The 24233-nt window shown below is 39.6% G+C and overlaps 1 protein-coding gene across 1 annotated transcript in view; it reads left to right on the forward strand.

Moving 5' to 3' along the window:
- Window positions 1–24233, forward strand: part of cubn (cubilin (intrinsic factor-cobalamin receptor)) — a 266050-nt gene that overhangs the window by 92348 nt on the left and 149469 nt on the right. The window contains exons 20-22 of the mRNA XM_048606979.1: window positions 13089–13270; window positions 19696–19870; window positions 22972–23153. Of these exons, the coding sequence (XP_048462936.1) occupies window positions 13089–13270; window positions 19696–19870; window positions 22972–23153 (539 nt within the window). The remainder of the gene's footprint in view (window positions 1–13088; window positions 13271–19695; window positions 19871–22971; window positions 23154–24233) is intronic.

Raw genomic sequence — 24233 nt, forward strand, 5'->3', positions numbered from 1 at the left:
TCCTTTTGAGGTCACCAGCATCACAGATGACAGTGTTCAGCTGATTCATTTCACTCTATCCCAGATCAAGAAATGGTTAAATGCAATGGATATTGCAAAGGGTATGGTCTGAATAAAATTCCACAAATACTACTGAAGGTGCACAACAGAACTTGCTGTGCCTCCTAGCTAAATGGTTCCAGTACATCTACAACACTGGCATATAACTGGCAATGTGGAAAAAAATGCCTGTCTCCTAAAAGTGGATCAAATCTAATCTGGCAATTACTGCCCCATCAGTCTTCGCTCAAACATCAGCAAAGTGATGGACATGTCACTGACCATGGTATCAAGCAACACTTACTCAATAATAACCTGCTCAACGATACTCGATTAAGATTCCACTAGATTCTCAGTGCTTGATCTCAATACCGCCAAATATAGATGAAAGAGCTGACTCATTTGACCATTAAGGTGACATTTTATTGAATGTGGTATCAAGAAGCTCTAGCAAATCTTAAGTCAATGGAAATTGGAGGAAAACTCTTTGCTGGTTGGAGTCATACCTAGCACAATGGAAGATGGCTGTAGTTGTTAGAGGTCAGTCATCTCAGCCCCAGGATACCTTTGCAGGAGTTCCTCAGGGCAGTGCCTGAGGCCCAACCATCTTCAACTGCTTCGGCAATGACCTTCCCTCTATGATAAGATCAGAAGTGGGAATTTATATTGATGTTTGATGATTGCACAATGTTAGCACCATGAGTGGTTCCTCAGGTACTGGTGCAGTCTGAGATTAAAAGCAGCAAAAACACGGACAACATCCAGGCTTGAGCTAAGAGGCGACAAGAAGAATTCACGCCACACAAGCACCAGACAATGACCATCTCCAACAAGAGACAATCCAGCCATTACACTTTGGCAATCAATGACATTTAGAATCACTGCATCCTCCACTGTTATAATTCTGGAACTAACTTTGACAAGTAGTTGAACTGAGCCAATCATGTAAAGAAGGTATCTATTAGAGCAGTTCAGAGACTATATATTCTCATGAGTATTTGACATCTTGATTCCCCACCATTTATAAGGCACAAATCAGCAGTGAGATGGAATATTTCCCACTTGCCTGGTTGGTTGCAACTCCAACAACACACAGGAAGCTTGACATCATCCAGAACAAAGCAACTCCCTCGACTGGCATCACACCTACAAACATTCATTCCCTCCAACACTCATGCACAGTTGCAGCAGTGTCTACCATCTACAGGATGCACTGCAACAACTCGCCAAGACTCCTCCTTCAGTACCTTCCAAACCTGCAACTTCTACCACCTAGAAGGCCAAGGACTGCAGGGACACGGGTACACAAACGCTTGCAAGTTCCCCTGTCGTGGAACTAAATCGCCACTCCTTCACAGTTGCTGGGCCAAAATCCTGAAACTTCTTCTCTAACTGTGGATGTTCCTCCATCACATGGACTGCTGCAATTTAAGAAAACAGCTCATCAGCATCTTCTCAAGGACAATTAGGAATGGGCAACAATGTTGCTCTAGCCACAGACTCCCACATCCCTTTAATGAACATGAAAAATCAACTATGATCTTATCAAATGGTGAAGAAATGGTAGCCACATGAGCTACTCCTACTCATAGGTTTTGCAATCTAACGACTTCGTTAATCATCTTCTCATTTTCAGCCCTGTTGTTCACAAAGAAAACATTCAAATTTCAAAGGAACCAAGCCAAGAACTCTATTGGTTGGGTCAACACTGAAAGGACTGCAGAGAGTTCTAAAAAAATGAAATAGTTTACAAATCAGCAGGGAAAAGAAGTTCATGGCACTGCTTCACCAGAGGGCTGAGTCAATACGACAGTGCTTCTTCAAATGAAAAATGGCTCAAGCCTTTCTCTGGGGATTTCCAGGAACCTAACATCAGAACATAGAGGAGTGTTTTTAATTAGACTGCGTGCTTGCAGAGAGACTGCGTGCTTGCAGAATCTCTTCCTGCTCATGTACACCACCAAGTGGTTGCTGAAAAGACCTGATTATATTTCACATTCTGATATAAGCAGCGAATTATGGAGGTTGCTGCAGAGACCGTTAATCTCAACAAAATCTGGCAAGTCTGGAGGGATCAGGTTCCTGCCAAATTGAATGACTGTGTTGTGATATGAGATGTTCTCTTCTGTTTTCCTGTTGGCAGCTGGCTTAATTGCTGACCAGCTTCACACAGGAAAACTAGAAATAGGAGATCACAGCCTAAGACTCTTGTAGCTGGTGCCTGGCAATCCAATTCAATTTAATAGCATTGATTGCTGTTACTATTAGGCTGCAGCAGTTCAACAAGGCACCATCTTTTCCAAAGTTGAGTTATGTTTATATGAAATAAGGCCACACCCAGGGGCTGAGAAAGAGACAGTCAAGAGAACTGCCAGTTACAGTAGGCAGAACACAACTGATATATTTAGCAAAGCAAATACTGTTAACATTTTGAAATTTCTTTTAATTCAGAAAATTACTGTTCATCTAATCTCAGTTGTCTCATGTGGTTGTGTTACCCAGGAGTGGCATTGCTGTTAATGGCCCTGATACTAAAGTTTGATCTGTTCATTCAAAGTGGGATGACGATTACCCCTCCTCCTTGGCAAATGTAAAATCACTGAAGAAATGTCAACTATTGTGAAAAAGTATGAGGCAAAAATTCAGAATATTTTCATGATGCTTAAGTTTTGAGCCTTTACTAGTCACATCTAAAGTTGTACATCTGCTATTTGTGATTCAGGGCTTTTGATTTTGGCAGATTGTGAATCAATGTTAAATTAGATCGATGAATTTTGCTTGATGAAAGGGTAATGTTAGACGTATCTGAGGATTATCAAGTCACATGCTGATGGGAAAGTAGAAAGTACAGTTATATTACATACAACTGGGATGAACTAAGTAATTTCTAATACAACAACAAAAACAAAGTTGCTGGAAAAGCTCAGCAGGTCTGGCAGCATCTGTGAAGTTAAAAACAGAGTTAACGTTTCGGGTCCGGTGTCCCTTCCTCAGAATGAATTTTCAATACAACTTGTGTAATAGGTAAAGTTTAAATTTGTTTTTGAAAAGTGGATCTTCAAATTCATGGCAGATGCAATGTAATGAGAATAAAGATGAAGTTATGCACTTTGGTAGGAAAGAAAAAGGGCAAACCATTTCTTACATGGGGGGAGGTTGGGAAGTGTTGATGTCTGAAAGGAGCTGGGTGTCCTTGTTCATGAGTCACTGAAAACTAGCATGCAGGTGCAACAAGCAATTAGAAAGGCAAACAATGTGTTGGCCTTCATCAAAAGTAGATTTGAGTACTGGAGTAAAAATATTTTACAGCAATTGTATACAGCCTGGTTGTACCACACCTGGAGCAATGTATAGATATAATTGCAAGGATAGCAAGGAAAAAATTGTCATAGAGGGATTATATTAAGTAGAAAGATTGAAAAAAAGGTCTGCGTTCAAAACAGAAAGCAAGAAATTTCTGGATACTAATAACATATCAGGATAAGAGAATAGTGTGGAAGAGAATAGTGTGGAAAACTGCAGTTGAGGTAAATAAATGGTGGAAGAAAATGTTGAAGTAGGCTCAACAAGCTTAATGGTTTAATCGTGTTACTATGTACTTAATTCAATCAACAAAAGCAACTTACATTTATATAGCAGATTTAACATAGCTCAACGTCACAAGGCACATAACACATTCATTTTCAGTAAAATAACAAATATAATAACTGAATTTGTCAAAGTCAAATTTATAATAGCTTTTAACCAAAATGCCCTACAATAGAATTAAAATTATTTTGAAATCACAGTTCTGCATCTGAGGTGGGCAGAATGAATCATTGGAGAAGCATGCACTTTGCCATTTGTATGTTCGTTCTTACCACTTCAGTTTCTTAACTGCCACACCCTACAGTTTCCAGGAAGCAGCAAAGCGTGACTTTAGACAGTGCCAGCAAAATATCAGCGGTAAAAATACTTACTCATCATTGGGAAAACTGTGAGAACTTGGGGAAAGAAAGAAGCTTGGAAATACAAATGTAGGTTATGGCCGTATTAGCAGAAGTATTTAATTTAGGAATATCTGAAAGTAGCAATCCGTTCACATCCAAACAGTTAAAAGGAAGAATAATATTCACAATTCATTTATACTGAATGCAAAAATTGGGATGACTGGACTATTTCTCAGGACGATGTGTGTAACTGTGGGAATAATACTATGGAGAGGGATGGGGGAAGCATTTAGCCGTAATACGTTTTTCTTAAAATTAATATCCACATGTAAATCCATTTTCAATGAGGAGGAGTAGGAAAACAAGCACAGCATTGCAAGATCAATTATTAAGTCTCATGCTGCTGATACAGAATGCAACTTTGAATTTGAATTTGTGATCATTTTCAACATAAAATATCTTTTGTCACTTTAACAGCAATTTTTGTCACTTTAATAACTGGAGCCAACTGTAGTTCAGCATTAATGAAAATACTCAGAATTTGTTTTCCTAGCTGAGCATGTCACACTTAGGCCAGCTGAATTCAGTTAAAGTCAATATACTAAATCTTTTAGCAAAAGTAAATTGACAACATTTGTTGAAATATATCATTTTTCTCTCAGTGTACCCACTGTTTCAACAGGCAGGACTGTGAAGTACATGAGTTGTCTCTTTATTTCATGACTGGCTTTGTTTGTTGTTTGATCTCTTAGCAACTATGCTGGAGCAGACATTATTGCAGACTTTCCGTAGGGCTGCACAGAGGGAGGTGGAAAAGTGGGGAATGAAATGTGTAATTTTAGTAGTTTCGAGAGTGACAGTGATTTCCCTGTCTGGTTAAAACTGGATCATTCACCACGGCGTGAAATTTATGAGGTTGAGATAAGTTTTGCAACAGCGTTAACCGCGCGGTTCTCTGCTGCACTGATTTGATTAAAATGCTTCACCCTTTCTGGTGCATCTCAATCGTTTAAAGATAATTAGGTTTATTTGCTTTTTTGTAATATAAAAAAGAACATTCATTGAGCTAAGGGCCTTTGCGATGAGGTAATGTATTTGCACTAAATTCTTGTGAATATCTTGTTGTCCGGAAGTGATTACCACTGGATACTTGTTATGCAGTCGTAAAAAATCCAAAGCGAGTCAGCTCTCGGTTTTTATTATCCATGAAAAAAAAACAGATAATTGTGTGTTTGCAGGTGTTAGCACTGAAATAACAATCGTGACTTCCAAAATTTCCTGAGAAGTGTGGGAGCTTCCTGGAATTTCTTTTTGTTTGCCTTTCCTAACTTTCTGAAATAGATATTCTTTTTGAAAAGGTTATTTTTCTAATATACAGTATGGAGGGTAGCTTCATGATGGAGCAAATGCAACACCTGTAGTCCTTTGTTTGATGGTTAACTCCTCTGTACAATGTGTTCCGAGAGTGTTGAGGGTCCCTTGTGACAGTTTACTTAACATACTAATACCTGTGCATCTGTACTGAACAGGTACTAAACACACTAACCATACTAACATTGAAAGAAACCAGTGCTTTTCCATGGTCTGCACTGATATCCCAGTTCCAGAATCCAACAAAACAACAACTGAGCACTATGAATCAGAAATGAAATGAGAAACGTACTGGTAGTACACAGGTCAACAACTCCCACAGAGAGAAAAACAGTGTTAATGGCCTGGATTTCACTGCAGGTTCTAGGACCCCAATATCAGGACCACAGTCTCTGGAAGCGAGTCCACTAGGGCAAATCTCTTGGAGACAGCCTCCTAACTGACCACCTCTATGTTTGCCATCTCATTTTAAAGAGATGGTAGGGTCTGCAATATGCTAGCCCGATCAGTGCGTTAGGTTTTGGAACATTGGTTGACCCACTGGAAAAGGCAGACACTGCTCGGATAAGCCAGAGACCAAGAGAGCACCTTAACTTGGAGTTGAGCTCAGAGCCATCCGTTGTATTAAAAATTGACGATCACAGCCAATAAGGATGCCCACCGTCCCATTCATTCCAAAGCCGCACACAAACATTTCCAATGGATTAGTTTGGGCCTCGAAGCGTCTGTTCATGCTTGCAAGGAAAAAAGAAACCATATCGGGGCAAAGGTTACAACTGAAACTGTAGAATCCCAATGTTGAGTCTTGAAGGCTCTGGAGCATTTACTTGAAATTTAGTGTGCTGTTCCTTGAGTTTGCTTTGAGCTTTAATGGAATACTGCAGAGCATCAGAATTAGAGTGGGTGTAAGGTGGAGAATTCAGGTAAAGAATTTTCTTTTTTCAGTTTTTCATTCTGTCATTCACACTTCCTCTGGATGTATCTTTCATCGCTTTACTTGTCTCATTACCACTTGCTTTGGCCTTGCACTACCAACCTATTTTGCCATTTAATCTCTCCTGTCTTCCATCTGATCAGACTTTCCCATTTATTCATTTTAAATCAAAACAATGGGCAAGGGTCTGGTGAAAAGGCACTAAAACATGATGACCATCTTGTGTGTGGGCATGATGGGCCAATTGGATTCCTTCATCATAACATTTTGATGATATTGAAATATAAAGAATACTGCCAATATGACGAAACTGGGATTAGCTCCCCGATTCCTTTCCCTCCCAGCAATAGAAAATACTTGTTTTTTTTAATGATCATGAAGCTATGATGGTTGTGATTACCACTTTACTGTTCTTCAAATAGTTTCTGGATGACAGATCTCACTAACCTCTGAACTGTGAAACTACTAACATCCTTTAGCTTTTCCTTTCTCCTAGAAACATTAAGCTTTTAAAACTAAACAATAGCATTGCTTAATTATGGCTTCCTGAAGTTTTTTGCTTTTTCTTTTCCTGTTTTCTCCTGTTGATGTCCAACAACATTGGGTTTTGCTCCATCACTTTGCTTTTGGAATAAAAAGAAGCCTAGTAATTATATATTTTCATTTTTATTCTCAGGAAAACACCAAAAATCAGTTTATGATCAATGTATTCATAAAGTTTTCATCTGGTTGTTACAGGTCCCAACCTCTAATTTCTTAAAAGAAATTGTTTTCATCTTTGGGGAGGAAATTTGCCTCCCATTATTTTAGTCACCTTGTGCATTAGTGATATGGTGACACATTTTAATGAGAGGTGATATAGTACAACAGAAATTGGTGCAGGAGAAACCTTTTGTAAACTTCAACTCAATCACTCAGAAGTTCCAATGCCCAGATAGTTTTTCTTTTAGATTTAGATTTAGGTTTTATTGTCACGTGTACTCAAGTGCAGGGTACAATGTTGCCACACACAAAGCGCCATCTTAGGTACAAAGTACCTGGGTACAGAGGTAGAAAAATAAGGAAATAAGTTTAAAAGTTCAACACTACAGTTTTCTTAGTATAAGTATAGGAAAATAAAGAAATAAGTTTAAAAGTTCAACACTACAGTTTTCTTAGTATAAATATAGAAAAATAAAGAAATAAGTTTAAAAGTTCAACACTACAGTTTTCTTAATATAAATATAGAAAAATAAAGAAATAAAGTTTAAAAAGTCAAACATTACAGTCCTTTCTTCAGCCATGGGCCTGCAGATGCTCCAAGCAGGGTTTTTCCCAAAGGGCTCGCTCTCACCTGCACTGGGCTAAGACCTGCCGACACCTTCGCTGCTGGTTGCCGCTGCTGACCTTCATTGGGCATGCCAGGCTTTGCTGCCGCTCACAAAGCTTTGGCCCTGACCACCACTGTCACCGTCCTTTACAACCAACAGCTGCTGTTGGCATCTTTCGCTGCTGCCGCCTCATCACTGACTGCTGCTGCTGCCATCCCTTGCTGCAGGCCTCTGCCCGACTGCTGCTGCCATTCGGGCTTGCTCTCAGCCCCAGCCACTCCGTTGCTGCATTAGCTGCCGCGCTGCAGGGTTTTATGCGGTGAAGAACGTCAGGAGCTTGCAGAAATCCCAACACTGCTGTATTCATGGAAATTGCCCAGGAAACTAAAATTTCTGTGAGGCACTTACCCTGCGTCTGGAACAATACAAAAAAGTTGGAGATTTTAGGTGGCCCTGAATCACTAAAAATGAAATACTTAGAGGGTTAAAACCAGCTCTAACTCCTCCCGGCTAGTGATTAAACTGAAAACCGCCCTCCCCACAAACGACATCTCCGTGAGCCAAGCTCTTGACGACTGCTCCTTCACCCCGACAGTGTCCCAAAGCTGACAGCCACCTACCCCAGCATGATCACCTTCACAGCCCCTCCTCTACCCAACCCTCTCCCGCATCTTAACTACCTGACACCCCTCCAATCTAACAGCCTGCATCCCACACCAATCTTTGCCCTACCATCACCTGCTGCTGGACCTGACACCATGCCTCCCAACACCCTACACCCACCACCAACACCTAACATCCCTCTCCCCACAACAACTCCTGCCCTGATAGCCCACGAACCGACACCACCTCTGATATCCCACCGTAGTAAGCCAAAGAATGATGTTTCACACTTATTTTGCCAATGAAAAGCATTTTTGTTGAATGTTTTGAATCATTTCTTACACGTTTCCCATTGCTTGTTTAAAATTGTGCCTTTAATGAGAGATATTTGACATCTAAATGAAACAGTTTCTCAGTCTTTGATTTTGTAGAAAGATGGTTATTCTTAAAAGTATCATAGTTTGTTTTAATGAGCCAGAAGCAGTTGTTTGCCAGAATGGTTTGAGCAGGCATTATTCAAATATCCCACAAGGAATCAAAACAGGAAAATGAGTCATTAGAAAACGTAAAAGGAAATTACAATTTCTTGCCCTGAGGCCTACTGGAAATAGTTCCCTTTATTTTATTGCATGGTTGATGCAATGAGTCCATAAATAGGAGTGTAAGAATGACAAGGTCTAGCCACAAGAAAAACCTGCCAGTTTTCAGTTGGTCTTTTTGAAACCATAATTCATGCTTTTAATATATTTCAGGGATATTAAGGTCCATTTTTCTTAACAGTGACCTATTGAATACCTAATGAGTATGGTGTAGTGGTGGTACATAGATTGTTCTAGCTGTCAGGAGGGAAGGCCAGTGGAGAGAGGGTTAAAAAAGTGTTTTACTTTCCTGCAGTCTGTTCTGATGCTCGCATTGACATTCCTGTTTAGAAACTTCCAACAAAAATGCATACTGCTTGCATTTTGCAACATTCTTCTAATTAAAATTTTTAAATGTATGGATGGAGATCTAAAATAAAAACAGGAAGCACTGGAGAAATTCAGCTGGTCTAACAACATTTGTGAATAGAGAAAGAGAGTTAGTGTTTTGAGTCTAATATCACTCTTCTTTCGATTTTGGAGATTGGAAGTACAATCTAATGAGGACGTTACTGTCACATCTCCACAGTTTGGAAGAAACGCCCCAGTTCGCTGACACTTGGAGGGCAGCCAGACACTTGATGCCTGCTGAGTCTTGGATAGAAGATGATCTCAAGGTGTCAGCTATTAAAGATATCTTAAAAATGTCAAGAAAGACCCAAGAACAGTGGGGCAAGTTTATCAGAGGCTGTTGATAAACCAGACTGAAAGACAGAGGAGTTCATCAACATTTGCAATCTGGCATTTGTGCCTCTGGCTGCCTCTGTAGGTAGGCTGGCACAGTTTGTCAGCGATGGAAAGCGGGAAGTGGTGCCAGCAAGTATCCATGGGAGGAGCAGCCACACACAAGACCCCTCTGAAGTTTCTTCTCGGGACACTGCAGAGGTGCCCAGGCTCACCGCCTCACCCCTGCTGATGATGCCAAAACCTGAAGCAGTCCGTGCCAAGGAGGGTGAACCTGCATCTGGACAGAACGCTCTTGGCAAAAATGTGCCTCAGAACAACCACCGAAGTCTTCCAGACTAACAGGACCAACTACAGTACAGGCTCCCTCCACCCTACCTATGGAAGTTAGGGCTGCACTTAGGCGCCTTAGGACTTAGAGGAAGTAAACATTTACTGAGGGTACATAAGTGTATTCGTGACGTATCATTGAAAATACTCTTGTGATTTTGAAAAAAAATCTTCATTTGCACCCTTCGATTGTCTGCATGAGTGTCTTTGTCACAGTCAGACCTGGTGAAATCACACCCCATTGGACGGATGAGTGGCCTCTTCAGATTTTGCAAGGATGAAAGAAGTTGTAATGATCAATATTGCTCATCTCTCAAGCTTCCAGCTCCTTGATTGCAGATAGCCTCCATTCCTCGCACTGTGACATTGAGGACTGCAACCAAGGCATTTCACTTGAATTCAGACAAGACTGAAGCCACAAGCTGTTTACGAGGATAAATCCAGCATAAATCCTCCACACATACATCTACCATGCGAATGAGTCCACAGAATCAGTGATGATTCTACTCATCTTTGGAGGGAAAAGTTTTCCTTAAAGAAGGTGATCAAAACTGCTTACTGTACTCTAGATGTGGTCTCACTAGCACTTTGTACATTTGCAATAAGACTCCCTCCCCATTTCTTTCTTTTTTTAAACTCAGAAGTGCTATTACCTGCAGTTGAGCACTGTGACTTTTTCTTTCAACCATGTAGTCAATCAAACGTTTGCAAGCAAAGACCCTTATGGGCAATACAAACCATCAAAGCTGAGGGGGAGGTAGGGAGAGCAGGAAATCGAAATGGAGTTGGAGGGTGAAATAAAGCACCGTATTGCCCACATTGCCCACATGTTTTAAAGGCATTTATGCATTGATGGACACCACAAACTCCCTTTTTCAAGGTCACCTGGGCACGAATGTAATTGTGGTAGAGGGGCAGACATACAGTAGATATGACCCCTCCACCCCGCTGCCTGGACCTGTTTATAGCCAGCCCGGCCAGGCCCAGGAGCAGACCCACGAGAGGGTCCTTCAGTGCTAACATTCCATTAGCCTTCCTGATTACCTGCTGTACCTGGGTGTTAACTTGCTTGTGTTTCATGCCCAAGTACCCATCAAGTCATTTTGTGTTGCAACATTCTGCAGTTTTTCTTGACTTAAATCATTTAAATTGTTCTCCCTTCCAAAATGAACAATTTTACATTTTCCCACATTACACTCCATGTGCCAAATATTTGCCCAATTACTTAACTATCAATATCTCTGTTTAAACTCTTTGCATCCTTTCTTAAATAAGGAGACCAATACTGTACACAATACTCCAAATGTGATCTCACCAATGCCCTGTATATCTGAAGCAAAACCTCCCTACTTTTGTGTTCAATTCTCCTTTCAGTAAATCATGACATTTTATTAGCTTTCCTAATTACTTGCTGTACTTACATACTAACCTTTTATAATTCATGCAAAAGGATCGCTTTGCATCTTAAAGTTCAGAAAGCTGTCACTATTCAGATAATATACATTTTTTATTCTTGTAGCCAAACTGGACAGTGTCATATTTTCCCACATTTTACTTCATTTTCCAGACATTTTCCATATCCTTTTGTAGCCTCCTTATGTCCTCTTCACAACTTACTTTCCTACTTATCTTTCGTGATTGGCAAATTTTGCAAGTATGCCTTCAGTCTCTTTGTGCACTTGTGTGTATCTCTCTCTGAGAACTAGCCTTTCCATCTATTTGAGTGAGGATGCGTTTTACATGGTTGTATGATGTGGAGGTGCTGGTGTTGATCTGGGGTGGACAAGGTTAGAAGTCACACAACACCAGGTTATAGTCCAACAGGTTTATTTGAAACTTGTGTTTTCAAGGAAACCTGTGGACTTATAACCTGGTATCATGTGATGGTTGTATGAAAAAGTGGATTCTTCCATGTACATATTTATCTATGTGCACATACATCGTGGCATGAGTGAACGTGTACCTAATTATTCAGGCTAAATTTCTGCCCTGATGTGGGGCTGGGTACAGAGTTGAGTCCTTTGAGTATAGGAGTTGGGAAAGTCATGTTGAGGTTGCACAGGATATTGGCTCTTTTGAAATACTGAGTCCAGTTTTGGTCACCCAGTTATAGGCAGGGTTTTATTAAGCTGGAGAGGGTTCAGAGGAGATTTACCAGGATGTTGCTGGGTATGCAAGGTTTGAGTTATAAAGAAAGGCTGGATAGGCTGGGACTTTTTTGATTGGTGCTTGAGAGGTGACCTGTTAGAAGTTTATAAAATAATGAGGAGTATAGATAGAGTTAATGGTAATTGTCCTTTTCCTAGAATGGAGGATTTCAAGACAAGGGGGCTCATTTTTAAAGTGAGACGACAGAGATTTAAAAAAGACATGAGAGACAAATGTTTTGCACCAAGGGTGATTCACATGTAGAATGAACTTCCTGAGGAAGTAGTGGATGTAGGTACAATTACAACATTAAAAGACATTTGGATAAGTACATAAATAGGAAAGATTTGGAGGGATATGGGCCAGGAGCAGGCAGTTGGGACTAGTTTAGTTTAGGATTATGTTTGATATGGGCTAGTTGGACCGAAAGATCTGTTTCCATGCTGTATGACTCTATGACTGGCACCATCCTGCCTGGTGTTGTTCTGCCTGTTTTTCTGGAACAGCAAGGGTATTGTGATAGAGAACCCTCTCCACAATGGTACCCTGGCTGTTGCGGTCATTTTCCTAAGCCAGAATCTTTTATGGTTGTTCAGCGTGTGTCTCAAGATGGTGGCACGCTCTCTGGCCCTTACCTCCACTGGGAGTTTTTATTCCCTCATGAGCCTACCCATCTACTGTCATTAATTGGATCACAAACTCCTCCTCTGACCAGTAATGGGCCAGTTGAGACAAAATCACTGCAGTGTGACTGGTCCGTGCACAACACAGAGTCATGACCCCCATTTGACCCCAACATTGTGATCCTGACTCAAAATGTCAAATCCTCCCTAGGTCAATTTGAACAGTTACGTTAGGATATCCATGCATGTGTTATTTTCTATTGCCCAGTAGTATTCTGATCATGACACGTTGATAGACCATATTTGCCCTTGGCAAGCATTTACATCTCCTCATAAATTTGTGACTCCGACAGTGCAGACCCATGCAACTGGAAAAATTGAGTCTGTTTGAACTCAGTCCTAATTTCAAATGGTCCTTGCTGTTTTCTAGTTTCCTGCCTGTGTGATTATGCTGCCATCTATTTTGATTTTTTTTTCAGGATGTGGTGGAGAGTTGCTTGGGCCAAAAGGCAGATTCAGCAGTCCTGGCTATCCAGACAGGTATCCACATAATCAGGAATGTATTTGGGTCATTCACGGAGATTCTGGCAGCAGTATTGAGCTCACCATCCATGAGTTTGATGTGGAATATCACCAGACTTGCAATTTTGATGTACTGGAGGTATGAACTCTAAATACAACAAATTTATTTTCAGGAATGAGATTACTTCTGTTTCCTTTAAGGTGACTGTCGGCATTATGAATGGTAGTATTCCTTTAATCAATTAGAGTTTCTGCTTTGAGTTGCAGTTTGAGTAAAATTTATAGGTTTAAATTAATTTGATTTAGGAACTATTAGTACTAGCGTAATATATCATTGTATATTACACAAGTGTTGGTAGATCCTAAATAAATCATTGAGCCTCTCATACCTCGTGTGTGTTACTGCTGCCTTGGGTAGGAATCCAGGCTTTAGAAACATCAGACCAAAGAGAGAATACTACTATGGCCAGGGATGCGAAAGACATGTCAAGAGGAACTAAAAACTGCAATTGTGATTTTCTAATGCTTTGTTAGAGACAATGATGATGATGGAACAAATTGAAATGTCCTTCTCCAACAGAATTGGCTGCCTCATTCATCTATATGATCCAAACAAACAAAAAAATTAGGAGCATTTGTGCTGCCATTCACTAGGATCAAGGCTGATTGGATTACGCCACATTTTCTCTTACCACTAATAACTATTCATTCTCTTGCTTATCAAGAATCTATCTACCTGTGCCTGAAAAGAAATAGTCTAGGACTCTGCTTGTAGCATCGTTTTGAAGAAAAGTTATGACCTTTTTTGTGAGCTGAGTTCTGATAAAGAGAGATACTAGACTTGAAACATTAACTCTACTTCTCACTCTACAGATGCAGGCAGACTTGTTGAGCTTCTCCAGTACATTTAGTTTTTATTTCCGATTTTCAGCATCTGCACAATATTGTTTTTATTTCATTTATTAGTCTAGTAGACATTCTCTTAACTGCTTCCAATTTATTTGCATCCTTTCTTAAATAAGGAGACCAATACTATACACAGTACTCCAATGTGATCTCACCAATGTCCTGTATATCTGAAGCATAACCTCCCTACTTTTGTGTTCAATTCTCCTCTCAGTAAATGATAACATTTTATTAGCTTTCCAGACATTTTCCAATCACTAAATCTATCTATATCCTTTTGTAGCCTCCTTATGTCCTCTTCACAACTTACTTTCCAGCCTTTCTTTAGTAATCGGCAAATTTTGCAAGTACCCTTCTGTCTCTTCGTGCAATTTATTTACGTAAATTGTAAAAAGTTGAAGCCTCAGCACTGATACTGTGGCACACAATTCACTACACCTTGCCAACCAGAAAATGAACCAGTTATACCGACTTTGTGTTTCCTGTTAGCCAGTCAATCTTCTATCCTTGCAATTTATTACCATTTACACTGTGAGCTTTTATTTTCCACAATAACCTTTGATATGGCACTTTATCAATGCCTTCTGGATATCTAAGCTCAGCATACTCGTTGGTCCCACTTTATGCACAGCACGTTACTTTCTCAATTAACTCTAATAAGTTGGTTATACATAATTTCCCTTTCATAAAACCATGTTGGTTTTCTTTTATTACCTTGAACTTCTCCAGTAGTCCTGCTATTATGTCTTTCGTAATAGTGTCGAACATTTTCCCTGAGATAGTTGTTAATGGACTGGCCTGTCAATTCTTGGTTTCTGTCTCCCTCCCTTTTTGAATAAAGGAGTTACATTCACAATCTTCCAACTTAATGGAACCTTCTCTGATATTAGGCAATTTTGAAAAAAGCATGAGAAGGGGAACTAAACATCATAAGAGTGATTTCTAACAGTTGTTTGGAGGCAGTGATGTTGATAAAAGTAAATTGACGTGTCTCCCTACAGCAGTGTTGGCTGTCTTTGATTCCGGCTACAGTCATTCAGTCCATCAGCCCAATCCAACAGTGTAATTTTTCACAGAGTTGACCTATTTGGACCTCTCTGTCCCAATTGGAAAAGCACAGGGCCAGAAAATAAAAGTCAGAACAACACCAGCTACTGTTGTAAGATGCTCTTTTCAAGCACCAAATGAATCAGCATGTTGCAGGTCTTAAAGCAAAAATAAGGACAGCGTGCATTATTTTGATTATTCTCTTTGTTAATGGAGTGTGTCATTTTGTGGCAGCCATTGTATTAACTTTCATGTTGTACACTACACATTAAATTTCAGAATTTCATATTCGTCAGAAATGCAGTACTTACTTTGACCCAGGGTAGATGTGGCCATTTCGTTCTGAGAATAACCAAATTTATAATTTAAAAGAAAAGCTGAGAGAGGGTGGGTCTTTGATTTTTCATTGCAGAGTATTAAGCTCAAGCACATTGCAAACTAATGGAATGAAGGCTTTGCCTTACACTAGCTGTATTAAACCAATGTGAAATACATTTACCTTTTAGTAAAGTTCCTAATGTCAGAAATTAGCTCCAGTTAGCGATCGTTATAAAGTGGAGGTTGGCCCCCTTCCCCTCTAAAAACTAAAACTGAAACACCCAAAGAGAAGCACTTTGTCCTATAATCTGTAAAAAGAGTGTGAAAAATGGTGTAATTTGCCTTTCAGCAACTTTTAGTGGCTAAATAAAATAAACCCCGACACTCACTTTAAATTGTTTATTTATTTATCTGACTCTAACAATCAATAAATTAACTGAACTATTAACAAACTGAAAAATTTCCTCCTAACTACTAACTATTCCCAAATAAAGCAAGATTCTAACGGTATGCCGTTCCAATAAATACAAGTCCCACTTATATATTAAAAAAAGTAGAATTTAGTCTCTCGAAATTACAGCCAGCTTACGTGTCTACCGGAATGTTCTGTGCCATCTCTGTCAATTCTTCTGTCAGGAATGCCTTCTCCGTTGATTCTTTTGTCAGGAATATTAACTAATTGTGCCATTAGTAGAGTTGTTATTTAGATGGTGCTTTCTCTAAGGCATAGAGGAGGCAGTGAGAGCCAGCGATTCTCTCTCTCGAGAACTGAGGGCCATTAGCTCTGGCAGATGGCAGCTAGCTCTGGGGTCGTTGTCCAACTGTCCCCTTCTTTTTATACCCTTGATGATTTATCAATATTGCCTACAATAAGATTGGTCCAATGTTGTCAAAAACATCAGACTTAAATTTAATAGGTTTTTGCTATCTAAGTTCGTGGTTCAGATTGATTGGTTAAAATCAAAAGTCTGTTGTCTTAGTTAAAAAAAAATTGCTGCTTGGCCTGATAATTGTAGGGCCTTTTGATACAAATGTTTCAATTCAGGTGCTCTCTGTGTACATGCAAACTTTCAAGCTGCTGTTCATAGACGTCCATTTTAAATCTCTAAGCACAGGAAAAGCACATGATCTTTTAAAGGGACCACACAATGCTTCCTCCCCCCTAGCATTTTACAAACACCAAATTCTAACTCCCTGCCTCCCAATCCACAAGTACTCTATCCAACTTCGAGCAGTGATTGCCCAACCAGGTTATAAGGACGTATTTGAGGAATAAAAAACAACATAGTTTTGTGAGGGGTTACTAATCTGGGACTAGAGTTAAAAGCAATCACTGTCTAATCACTATAGTGTTTTTGTAATTTGAAAACTTGTATATAGGGAGAAAATAGGATATTTAAATCCTTATTTGGTGAATTGAATTTCTAAAATAGATAAGAGTCTCAACAAGATGCATCTTTTTTAGTCAGAATGGTAGAAAGCTCCCCTGTTAGACAGTAACACTGTTTCAAAACAAATTCACTCTTGTGAGTCTGGTTATTGTAGTAAATCAATGGCTCTCATGAAGGAGTTTTTCATTCTTTTTGGTAAACCGAAGGAACAAAATAACAAAAATACAAATCAATCCAATAATAAACTACACTTTTGTAGTACTTCAATTGTATCCAAAGCTGATAAGATCACTTCTCAAGAGTGAAAAGTACTTGATTTGATATCCCGAACTGTTTAGAAAGAAACTGAATCTACGTGTGGTTTAAGGCATGGACTATATATGCATGAAAGAGACAATGGCAGCCTGTAGTTAGAACAAGGGAGATATTAGGAGGATTGGTGTTGGCTATAAAATGCTACAAAACATACCTCCAAGTTCAACAAATTCTGATGAAGTATTATATTGAGAACGATAACCTTTCACTCCCGTGGGAATGCAGTTGGCTCTAAAATGGTACAAAACATTCCTCCAAGTTCAACAAATTCTGATGAAGCACTTTGTTGAAAAGATTAACCATTCATTCTCTAACATGCAGTTCCAACGTTGCATGTTTTTATTTGAGATTTGTAACATGTTAGTTTTTGCTTTTGTTTTTCAAATTTGCTGCCTGACTTCCATTTAGTTTAGTTTTCAGATGCTTCCAAAACAAGTAGCTCGTTGTGATTTGTATTTCATGGTTTCACTGTAGTTACTCTTCAGTTCTTTATTTTTCCCTCACGGGCACACAACTATATTTTTACTCAAAGTATATTTCCACGATCGCTTGCCAGGTCTGTAAACTAGGCTAAGGATTGCTCAGAAGTTTGGAATGCTGACTTTAACATTAAAATCAATGGAACTAATAAAGCAGAAAGAAGTAGAAGCCAAACTAAATCCATAGGCATTATGCAGATGTCCTTGGGTCTGAGCTTTAAATACACCCATTCATTTCGACACAGAACCTCTGCATTTCACTTCTATGAGTGGATGCCCGTGCAGATTATCAGGCCAGTAACAAGGTCACCTAGAAATGGTAGGAAATGGTGTTCATGTTACAAAAGTCCTGTTCCATCTAGTTTTTATATAATTGCAGGTGGAATGACAAAACACGTTTATTTTGAAAATAGAAATTAAGATTATTATTCATCTTCTTCTACCTTGACCAAAATTATTTTGCTTAAATAACAGTTTCACAGGAGTTGCCTCAGTCTCAAAGAATTTTCTTTTGAGGAAGTTACTAAAAAGATTGATGAGGGCAGAGCAGTAGACATTCTTTATTTGGACTTTAGTAAAGCCTTCATCAAGGTTCCGCATGGCAGATTAATGAGTAAAGTTAGGACACGCGGGATTCAGGTTGTGCTTGCCAAATGGAAATATAATTGGTTATCGGTAGGAGACAGAGAATGGTGGGGGAGGGTTGTTTTTCAGACTGGAGGCCTGTCACCAGCAGTGGTTCCACAGGGATCGGTTCTGGGTCCTCTTTTGTTTGTGATTTACATAAATGGTTTGGATGAGAATAAAGAAGGCATGGTCAGTAAGTTTGTGGATGGCACTAAAATTGGTGGCATAGTAGACATTGAAGAAGGTTTTCTAGGATTACAAAGGGATCTTGATCAAATGGGTCAATGGGCTTAAAATGGCAGATGCAGTTCAATCTGGGTAAATGTGGGCTATTACATTTTGGTACAACAAACAGGAGTAGGGCTTATACAATTAATGTTAGGCCTTTGGATAGTGTTGTAGAGCAGAGGGACCAAGGGATTTAGGTACGTAATTCTTTGAAGTTTGCATCACATATAAACAGGGTGGTTAAAAAGGCATTTGGCACGCTTGCCTTCGTTGCTCAGTCCTTTGAGTATAGGAGTTGGGAAAGTCATGTTAAGGTTTACAGGACATTGGTGAGGCCTCTTCTGGAGTACTGTGTCCAGTTCTGGTCACCCAGTTATAAGAAGGATATCGTCAAGCTGGAGAGGTTTCAAAAGAGATTTACCACGATGTTGCTGGGTATGGAAGGTTTGTGTTATAAAGAAAGGCTGGATAGGCTGGGACTTTTTTGATTGGTGCTTAGGAGGTTGAGAGGTGACCTGATAGAAGTTTATAAAATAATAAGGAGTATGGATAGAATTAATGGGAATTGTCTTTTCCCCAGAATGGGGGATTTCAAGATGAGGGGCACATTTCTAACGTGAGACGAGAGAGATTTTAAAAAGACATGAGAGACAGATTTTTTATACAGAGGGTCGTTCACGTGTGGAATGAACTTTCTGAGGAAGTAATGGATGAGTGTACAATTACAATGTTTAAAAGACATTTGGAAAGGTACATGGATAGGAAAGGTTTGGAGGGATAGGTATGGAAGGTTTGAGTTATAAAGAAAGACTGGATAGACTGGCACTTTTTTCACTGGAGGTTGAGAGGTGACCTTATAGATCTTTATAAAGTCATTAGGGGTGGAGATAGGGTTAATGGTAGTTGTCGTTTCCCCAGGATGAGGGATTTCAAGACTAGGGCGCACATTTTTAAGTTGAGAGGAGAGAGATTTAAAAAAGACAGGGGGGCAAATTCTTTACACAAAGGGTGGTTGACGTGTGGAATGAATTTCCTGAGTAACTGATAGATGTGGGCGCAATTACAACATTTAAAAGACATTCGGATAAGTATATGAATAGGAAAGGTTTGGAGGGATGTGGGCCAGGAACAGTCAGGTGGGACTGACTTAGTTTGGGATTATGTTCGGCATGGACTGGTTGGATCAAAGGGTCAGTTTCCATGCTGTATGACTCTATGATTCCATGACTCTGTGTATCCTTTGTGTTATTCAGGTGTATGGTGGTCCAGACATTACTTCTGTACGGTTAGCCCAACTGTGTAGAACCCGCCCACCAAACAACCCATTAGTGGTCTCCAGCACTGGAAATTATATCACTGTCCGATTTAAGACGAATTCAAATAGCAATGCAAAAGGTTTCAATGCCACCTGGAAACAGATAGCAGGAGGTGAGTCAGAATAAGAGGCCTGTTTTTAGGATCATTTGTAAATTTTGAACTGTTTATTGTAATATTTATTACTTCTGTTTGTTTGCACTAACTCACAAACTGTTTAAACTATGGTCATGTCTCCTGAAATGTTTGCATTGCTCGCAGATAAAGTTCCATGCATGCACACTTGGTGAAATTCCCTGCCAGTTAAAAAACATGGTAATGCCCAAATTAGCACAACAAATATGAACAAATGGGACAGAATGATGTCACTGGTAGTATTGGCAGGGATAATGCACATGGGCATTTTGCACATGCATACCAAGAGTGTTTTCAGTATGTATGTAGACATTATCTTGTACTACAAGTATGAGGTTCGTGCAATTATGACTTTGCTTGGCACCAATGGTAATAAATTGAACTGCACATCTTGGCTTGACTTGATCAAAAGATGAGGCAGTGAAAAGCTCTCTAAAGAAAGGAGTCTTTGCTCCACCTGACAAATAGAAGATGTGGTATTTCAGGAATCAGGATTTCATCTTGTTCTGGATTGAGGCAGCTAAGACTGACACCTGTGTTTTTGTTTGATTAATTATTCTGGCCCAGATATTCCAATGACCAGACCATCATTATTGATGGGAGTTGCACATGGCGACCCCATCGTAGAACACTTTGAAGGAATTGCTCAGAAAATCAAATTTTTCACTCGGTTATTTCTCTACATCTGGAACCCCCTAAAAGTCTCCATAAATCAGCCATTTCTGAGGGTTCTGATGAAGTTAAGTAAGTAGCTACTCAGGAAGAGTTAGGTTATTAAATATGTTATCTAATTTCTAAATAACTATTCAACTAACCCCACACTTATCACACAAACCCCAAACTACACCTCTGTCAGACTCCTTACATACCCCAGATCCTGAACTGATCTGATCTGACACCATCCTTCCCTCCAGCCTCACACCAGATCTGACCCAAACCCCCTCTCCTGCCTGCTGGACTCAATCTGACAATATCTCCCCATCACCAGACCTGAACCCCTCAACCTAGCACCCTATCTCCTATTCATCTGGTACCCTACACAGGACTCCACCACTTTTCCATTAGACATCCTATCCACCTGGCACCCTATTATTTGGCATCCTTCACTACTACCCATCTGGCACCCTACCCTCCCAGCATCCTAACATCACACTTGCCTTATGTACTTATTGTGTCAAAATAGCTGTCACAACCTTTAAGTTTGAGAATACGGTGGCTGACCTCTGTGAAAAGAGGGTGTCCTTTGCCTTCCTTTGACAGTTCTGCACAATGAAAGAATTGTCAGAGTGGAAATACAGCTTCACATTTCTGAAGGTGACCTCAGTGGAATTTCCTCTCAGAAACGCTAATAAGCTTCCTTCTTTCATAAAAGTAAATCTGAGTGAGAGTGCCACTTTTTAGGATCTTCCATCTTAATGCAATAACAACTTGCATTTATTTTGTATCTTTAACATGGCAAAACATCCTAACATGTTTCATAGGAGTTTAATCAGGGAAGAGATGGCATGAGCTACATGAGATATTAGAACACTTGTCCAAAAACTCTGTCAAAGAGCTAGATTTTACTTGATGTGCATAATGCTGTGTTGAAATACATATATATTTTTAAGCACTATTAGCGAACACAAGGATGCCAATGAGTAATTACTGTATATCTGGTCTTGTTGAGTTAAGTGGTGTACAAACCTGTTGTTATCTACTCATCTTCAGCTCAGCGGCTACTTCATTGTTAAAACATAGACACCTCAGACACTGTTCCTGGCCGAGGCAGAGGTAGGATAAGTGCTCCCTGTATACCCTTTTTAGATAAAATCTTCTTTGAGATCGAGGTGTCATCCTCCTCCCTGTTTGCGGAGCTCCCTCTCGCTGCTGTCTATAACTGAAAACTGTCTCCCATAATAGGTGCCTTCGGTGAACATGGGCAAGTTTGACAGGTTTTCAAATTCCTCTGACCTCTTCACAAAGGCAAACACCATTCCCTTTTGAATCCAAACTTTTCCATACTACTGCAATTACGTAGGATACAGCATTTCTACTCAAACTACAGCACAAATGAAAGACAAAAGCATTGCACTTGAAAGTCCAATGGTGATCCCTTTCAATAGTGCTATTGGACTGAGGTCCCTAGTGAATGTTTAAAATGAATATTTGAAGGGCCTGTGATGTCCAAAATGACAGATTTGTGCTAAATCAGCAGTTGTTAACATCACAAATGCCCACTCTGCAAACTTTGTCAAAATCACGCATACTGTGTGGCCAAGCCAGAAGCAACTTTTTTAAATTGACTCGTGGGACGTGGGCATTATGGCTGGCCAGTTTTGATTTAAGGCTGCCCTTAAGTGCTTACTAAGCCATTTCAGAGGGTAATTGAGAGTGGGTCTGGAGTTACACGTAGGCCAGACCAAGTGAGGATGACGGATTTCCTTTCCTGAAGGATATTAGTGAACCAGATGGGTTTTTTGACAATCAGCAATGGTCTCATGGTCATCAGTAGATTATTAATTCCAGATTTTTAAAAATTCAATTCAAATTCCACCATCTGCCCTGGCAGGATTCGAGCCCAGCTCCCCAGACCAGGAGCTGAATTTCTGGATTAATAGGTCGAGTGATAATACCACTGGGCCATTGTGTCCTCTATATTGGTAACTTGGCTGTCATCTTACAAGCTCCTGTCTTCTGTATCTTCAGCATCCGCAATGCTACAAAGCTAAATTTTGCAGCCTGCATGCCTTGTTAAGGAATCTTCAATGTGATTCATTGAGGAGACTCCTTGTTCACACAGCTCTCTATAGTGGGCACTGTATTGTTTTGGCTTCTTTGTTACTGTAAATCACAGGGTGAAAGACCATAAATCCTGTGGACTAGAGCAGTGAATGCTCACACAAAAAATCAGGGCCTTTTATTAATATATTAATATTTAATCGTGATTTTTATCCCCACTGTTTGATTTGAAGTTGTAGAGAAGGCGTACAGTGTTGACTTAGCGGAGTAATTAGCCTTCTCCAAGTCACTTGCTGCAACATGAGAAATAGCTTTAAAGTTCTTTTTTTAAATTTATACATTTCCTCTTTCACTTTCAGGTTGTGGTGGGAATTTTACAGCTCCTAACGGTGAAATCCACTCACCAAACTATCCCAGTCCTTATGGCAGTAACGTTGATTGTTCCTGGGTCATCACTGTGGATTATCACCACCGTGTCCTGCTTGATTTTGCTGACTTCGACCTCGAACATCATCAGTCATGTGATTCTGACTATGTAGCTGTAAGTCAGTGAAATAAATGATTAAATCATAATTTATTTTGCAAGTAAGTTCAGTAGTTGCTTGAAAAAAGATTTTTATTAAAGAGTTTTGGAAGTGATAAGTTATATGATTGGGTAATTAATAAATCAATCCAATATTTATGCATCCATATAAATATTTGTTTGTATTATCTAAATATTTCAATTTACAAGGGTCAGTCAGTTTGCCTTTGCTGATAACCATTTCCAGGTCAACCTTATTTACCTGCAAAGAATGTGCCTCAATATTCTACTCAGTTCCTCATGTAGATGCTGAATTATACCTCAATTCCACATTTTTTTTAAAAATGAGCATACTCTATATCTCCACTTTTTGCAAGAAACATGACACTTCCCAAATAGACAGTCGATTTGTTTGGCTTTAACCAGATTTCATGAGAGTACCTGTGTGAAGCAGGAAAGTAACCTTTTCACTAGTAAATCCATTTTACATCAGCAAATATAACAAAAAGAGCCAGTCATCTTTATATTCAAGAGGTTAGAGAGTTCTAAACTACGCATGTTTAATTTAAGATGTTTATGCTTGATATGGAAATAGAAGTCAATGCTAGAAAACGTAATATTCCTCTGACAGCCAAGTTTTCATTACTGATTGTAAAGCTCACTCGACAACTGCCTCTGTGTTGGAATTTTTTTACTATTTTCACATGGAATTTGTTTCCCATTCCTAATTATCCATGAGCTGGTTGGTGCTCTAGGCCATTCAGAGGACAGATAAGAGTCAACCACATTGCTGTGAGTCTGGAGTCACATGTGGGTCAAGCCAGATAAGGATGGCAGTTTCCTTCCCTGAAGGGCATTGGTGACCAGATTGGTTTTTGTGACAATTGACAATGGTTAACATTAGACTAGGTTTTCAAAATTCCAGATTTTATTGAATTCAAATTTCACTGTGGTGTGATTTGAACCTCTGTCCCAGAGCATTAGCTTGGGGTTCTGGATTTTTAGTCTAGTGACTGTGGTCACTACCTCCCATATATAATGCTAACTTCAGAAAAGCATTCACTGAACCAAAATAACCTTTCTAATTCTCTACATCTG

Source organism: Rhincodon typus, chromosome 2 (genome assembly GCF_021869965.1).
Source record: "Rhincodon typus isolate 14 chromosome 2, sRhiTyp1.1, whole genome shotgun sequence".
Lineage (NCBI taxonomy): Eukaryota > Metazoa > Chordata > Chondrichthyes > Orectolobiformes > Rhincodontidae > Rhincodon > Rhincodon typus.